The sequence below is a fragment of the Medicago sativa genome, chromosome 8 (genome assembly GCF_051527215.1).
Source record: "Medicago sativa cultivar Bolivia chromosome 8, Bolivia_mono, whole genome shotgun sequence".
Lineage (NCBI taxonomy): Eukaryota > Viridiplantae > Streptophyta > Magnoliopsida > Fabales > Fabaceae > Medicago > Medicago sativa.
This window is the reverse complement of record NC_140756.1, coordinates 69,169,656-69,175,937: the sequence shown is the minus strand read 5'-3', so window position 1 is coordinate 69,175,937 and position 6,282 is coordinate 69,169,656. Positions and strand designations below refer to the sequence as shown.

The 6,282-nt window shown below is 33.9% G+C and overlaps 1 protein-coding gene across 1 annotated transcript; it reads right to left on the bottom strand.

Moving 5' to 3' along the window:
- Positions 1-4,510: 4,510 nt before the first annotated feature.
- On the bottom strand, positions 4,511-6,067 carry LOC146900945 (uncharacterized). Its single transcript, XM_085733531.1, has one exon. It carries the CDS (start codon positions 5,864-5,866, stop codon positions 4,808-4,810), a length of 1,059 nt encoding a protein of 352 aa, XP_085589657.1. The 5' UTR covers positions 5,867-6,067; the 3' UTR covers positions 4,511-4,807.
- Positions 6,068-6,282: the final 215 nt, after the last annotated feature.

Below are 6,282 nucleotides of genomic sequence, written 5' to 3'. Positions count from 1 at the left end.
CAAATTATGCATCCTCCAACACTCTCCACACTCGAAATCATCTCCCTACTTCTGAAAGGGAATTAACAAATAAACTGATAACAAGGCATACAGAGTACAAATAAAATTTCTCCAACTTGCAAGAATTTGTGAAGAACAACTAATATATCTCATCAAATAGAACAGAACAAAAATATATGTAAGTGACATCGACATTGAACGTGAAGACCCCTCAAAATAACGGTAAACACCACAAAGTAATAAATAAATAAATTAAAAAGGATACATATGAGTCTCAACTTATTGCACAAATAGCATCAACAACTTGTCAAATCAACAAAGAACAAAAAGTTACAAATAAGAACAAGAAGAAGAAAATACAAAAATATGCTCCTTCAATTCGATGATAAAAGGGTTATAAGAAATTAGCCTTGAAGAATAAACCATAATTTTTCACTCTGTCCTCATGTCAAAACTAAAAACCAACTCCTTTTTATCTTTCTCTACTTATCTTTGCTTATGTTGCACTTCAAGAAATAGCCTTGCGGTCGATATGTTTTGCTGAGAAAGAAAAACACCTTATATTTCCACTTTCTTGAGAAACAAATAACTTCAGAATAAAACAATTTTGAGTCACACACAACACCCACATACTAGAAAACCACACTATGTGAGAGCAGAGATAGTTTCTAATCTAGTGATCGGGACATCTCAATAACTTCAGTGTTGCCTTTAAGTGAGGATATTTGGTGGTAGGTTCAAGACTCCAGAGGGATTTACAATATCTACTAAACTTATAATGTGTTTGCGGAATTTTTACATATTGGAGTTGAACTTCGAGAAGAGGAGCTCCAAATCTTTCCTAAAGCTATTTCCTTCTCGTGGATGTTTCTCTTTTTTCCTTTTGTTCTAGTAGACTAATGATTAAGTGCTTGTACATGGCCTTCTTTAATTTTTCTTCCTAGTACTTTTCACTTTCCATATGAAATGGATTTCACTCCATGTTAGCTAGATGATAATTATTTCAAGATATTGTACTATTGCATTGATTCAGTAGTGGGAAATTCAAAGTCAGTATCCCTTCAATTGCTGTTAAAATTCCAGACCCGTAGAGTAGATCGATTTCAAGAGCTGAGGGAAACGTTATGTAGTGTTCAAATGGAAGTTTGAATTAAAGGGGAGTATTAAAGGTAACCAAAAAATAAAAACGTTAGGTACTGTTCAAATGGAAGTTTGGATTAAAGGGGAGTATTATTTTAGGCTTAATACATCCTCCGGTCCCTTAACTTATTTTATTTTCTCACTTTGATCCCTTAACTATTAATTGTGTCAATTTGGTCCCATAAGTCTTTCTCCGTTTACTAATGTGGTCCTCTCCGTTAGTTTTTAACCTTAAATGTCTGAGGTGAACCAACTTTGTAGGTGGTCTACCATAGACTTTATTAAATTTTTTAATTTTAACCGTTTGATCTTTTCTTTAAATGAAGATTGTTGGATCATGGAGGGATCTATTGTAGCTTATAATGAACCACAACCACCTAATTTTTTTCCTCATCTTCTTCCCCTACCAATCTTCTTCATCTGCATCTTTTTTTCATCTTCATCTTCATCTTAAACAAAAATCCAGAAAATTACAAATTCTCATAGCTATTTTTCAGAAACCCCAACGCAGCAAATTCCAAAAAATTACAAGATCCATAATTTCATAGCTATCATGGATCCAGACAAATCCTTCACAAAATATTTTCCATAATCCCCATAAAAATTTCCAGCAAAACATAGTAACAACAACACTGCAAATTCCAAAACTCTCTCATCTTATACTGACTTTTGATCCAAAAAGAAGATGAAGAAATAAGCTTCAGAATGCCCCAATTTATATTACAAAAAAAAAAAAAAAGTAACTATTATTCTTCTTCTCCATCAAAAGCATAGATCTTCGTTTTTCTCCATTGATGTGCTACTGCATGTTTGCGTCCAGATCTGCATGTTTGTGTCTTTAAAAGTAATAAAAAAAACGAGAGTGAGAGTGATTCTGAGTTTGAGAGTTGTTACAAAGCCTCTAAATTATAGAGATGAATGAACATGAGAGTGGCTGATTTTAGGCGTGAAAGTAGGGTTGAGAAGGAACATTCTTGTCTTTCTCCACCAAATTAAAGGTGCTGGTTTTTTTTCCCCTGATACAACCAAATTAAAGGCCTGAAACGCTCCAACAGCTCACAATCATAAAAAAATGGGTTTAGATTGGAATTTTGAAGGGTTTAGATTAGATCCAAAAATGTGTTTAAATTGAAATTTGAAAGAATTGATGTTGATGATGAAGGATTGGAATTCGAAAATGATTTTTTTATGAAAGATTGGAAGAAGAAAACATGACCAAAGAGGGAGGAGAATAAACAAGAAAAGAGGAAGAAGGCAACAAAGAAGAGGAAGAAAGAAGATGACGTGAATTTTTTATTTCTATTTGAATTTTATTTTTTAGGAAATTCAATAGAAATAATCATATGTTGTGAGTTCATTGTATATTTGTGCGCTTTCTAAATCCAGCCCTTGATCCCCAATCTAAAATGACACGTGGATAAGGGGTTAACAGTTATTGGAAAAAACTAATGGAAATGACTACATTAGTAAACGGAGGAAGACTTATAGGACCAAATTGACACACTTAATAGTTAAGGGACTAAACGGAAAAAATAAAATAAGTTAAGGGACTGGAGGATGTATTAAGCCATTATTTTATCTTTGAGAAGCAAAATAATATTATGTGAGTACAAGATACTGTAACCTAAATACAAATTACAAACAACCACTTTGCATACATTCGAAAGGATTGTCAAACCAATTTGCAAAAACAAGAAAAGTTGGGCCCCTATTCACTCTATGAAGAAACCAATTCCAAGAAAGTGTTTTGATGCCAATCAATTAGTAGGACTACGACAAATTAAAGGGAAGTATTGATTGATTGTATAATTGAAACTGTTAAATAAGACAATTAGTAGTTAGATCAATCAGTTTAATTGGTTTTTTTTGTTAATAGATGTCAAGAAAAATTTTAAACACCCATATATCATACGGCTCCTCACACAAGACGGACGAGGAAAACCACCAAAGAGCTACATGATGCTGTATATAAGCGGCATCTCACCAAAAAAAAAAAAAAAAAAACACTTAAACGTTACTTATATATTCGTTCTCATTTTTCTTTATATATATGCCTTTAAAAAAAATAGTGTGAACCAATTATTTTCTCTAATTTCTCTCAATTACTTTTATTTCTAAATTTTTTTCTCTAAGTCGGGTCCCAGGTAACCGACTTAGCCATATTTATTAAGTCGGCTCGAAAATCCAACTTAACATACCAAAACTTCTTATGTCGGCTAATATTAGGTCGGACGCACGCCTGACTTAAAAAGCCTTTTTAACCGACTTAAGAAGGGTTTTTTGCACTAGTGACATGTGCTCATTCATGACTAAGTAATTTATTATCGTGACTTAACGTAGAATTGTGAGATCACTCTTAAGGAATGTAAGAATCATTTGATAGATTCCGAGAACCAAGACATATATTTCTAGATGTTGCGTGTAGTGAAGAAAATGAATAATGAAATTTAGAGTAATGAACTTTGTAAAATCATTTTTGTGACACATTTTAGGACAACATGTTTCTTCCTTCTTCTTTTGAGACAAAAACAAAAAGAGAAAGAGAGTAAGAGCGAGAGTACGAGAGAGTCGTGTCATCGTACAAATATCATTTCTCTAAATTCAATTTAATGGGACAACATAGCGGAGAAAGACAAGTATCAGCAGAGCGTAAGTTCAGTGAAAGTGGATTCTTTCTCTTCACTAGGAATTGGAAACAGCAAGAATATTCTGCAATGCCGTTTGAGGAAACTCTTTCAAAAGACTGGTTTTGCATTAGGTTCCTCGATTTCTCGTTACAAAACAAAATCTTCCACTTCCCTATGCCACCCACTAGAATCACCAGCTCCATGTCAGACTCTAGTATAGTGTTGATCGAAAAAAGATATAGAAAGAGAAGAGATTATTGGAAAGTAAAATAAATGAAAGAGAATACTCCAGCATAATATTTCTTCATTGTCTCAACCCATACATAATTACATACCACAAGATTACCCATACAAATACTAGATTACTTTATAAAAGAAAGAGTAAAGCTGGTGTGGGATACACTTCTTTGGTCCACTCAAAACTTTAGGGTTTAATATGTTTTTCCATATGATCAAATTAAACTAATTAATTATTTCTTTTAATCTCTTCCTTTTATGTTGTATGATATCAAATACATCATATATATCTTCTTTGAAGAGAACCAAAACCTCTAACATATGCTTTAGTTAGAGTTAGAACAATATATAATTATTTGTTAGGCGTTTGAAATAATCTGGGACTTAAGCTAAAAAAAAAAAATAACAAAAAAAGAAAGAAAAAAAAAAGCTAGACAAACATAAAATTAAGAAACTTAGCACCTAATAACAAGAATTCAAAATAGACTACGTTATACATAATACAATTTTAAACTCTATGGTCTTCAAATTAATAACTTATCCGAGCACACCATTAACTAAGTTACACAAAAAGAACTAAATGATAGAAGGTGAGAGAGGGAGAGGGAGAGGGAAAATGAAAAGAAAAAAAATTAGTACTAGATCCATATTCATATACCACCCAAACCAAAACCAAACACACAATAAAAAAAAAAAATACAAACTCTAAGATAGAAATTAAGGAGCAAAACCTATGCTACTATGTAATGGTAAAAGAAGATTTGACCGGTCAACAAAAGAAAAAGAACACGTAGTTATACTTATTACTGATATTGGGTTTGAATTGCACCATTGGTAGTTGGAAGATCAGACCAAGTTAGGGTTGGAATTGGATTCCAGTACCCTAATTCACCACCAGTAACTGAAGTTGTCTCCAAAATGTTGGATATAGAGGAAGAGTTTGAAGCCACGTTCCCTAGTAACACTGTTGGTGTTGGTGAAGATGAAATCTCACTGCAATAATTATTACCTGATGATGATGATGTTGTTGATGACCTTAGTTTCTGGTACAGTTCTTGGATTCCACTGTTTTGATGATGGTGATGTTGTTGATCCCCAAGTACAAATCCACCATTTTGTAATTGTTGAGTTTGATTATCATGATTGTTTCTCCAAAATGGGTTGCATAAAACATGTCCAACACCATCATAACCATTTGACGAAATCAACGGCTGAGAACTCATCATGTGAGAAACATGGGACCCTATGAAGTTATTGCCTTCTTCCTTAACATGATTAGGGTTAGGGTTTTGGTTTTGACTAGATCTTAGCAATGAAAGTATATGAGAATTTTGAGGAGAACCCCAGAGGATTTGACTTTGTGGTGGAACAACGTGTTCGAGATCAAACCCTTGACCACTTGTTGACCTTCCATTAAACTCTGAAGAAACTGTTTTCATCTTGTTTGTAGTTGTTTTTGCCGCACTATTTGAGGCGTTGATACTCTTGTTTTTCCGACAGCCACCTCCTATGGGAACGTTCCTCAAAGCACCTCCTTTTGTCCAGTAACGACGGCATGTCTTGCAGAAATGGCGAGGCTGAGTGAGGTTGTAGTTGTTGTAGTAACAAAATTTTGTGTTTGATGAGTCACATCTTGGACACCTTAGATGTGGTTGGTTTTCTGATGATGCGGTGGTGGTTGTGGTGACGGTGGTTGGTGCAGTGGTGGTGGTGGTGGTGGTTGTGGAAGATGGGCGTGAAGAAGGAGGTTGTGTTGTTGGTTGAAGTAAAACTCCTCCAACTCCTCCATTAATGGAAGAGTAGTTTCTTTCACTTGAAGTGAGGGTAGCACTAGCACCATTACCAAAGAGTTCTTGGATCATCTTTCTTTAGTTTTGTTGTGGATCTAGCTACAACAATCCAAAAAAAAAAACAGAAAAGCAAAAGGGTGGTGAGTCTTTTTGTGTTAGTGGAGAAAAGATAAAGCAAGTCGGTTTATTGTTTGTATGAGAGAGAGAGAGAGAGAGAGAGAGAGAGAGAGAGAGAGAGAGAGAGAGAGAGTGTAGAACTCTACTATGACACTTGCCTTTGAGAATTCAATTTGCTAGCTTTATTGGCAGTTTGGTACTGGTTTGTTCCTAAAGAATTATATAGAATTATGGGATATCAAGAATGCATATAATAAAGCCAATGATGAAACTTCCATGAAATTTGTATGTTACAATTGTATTTTTATTATTTTTCAATTTGCAGTCTAAAATTGTATTTTTATTTTTAACTGAAGTGACAGTGTAATTAT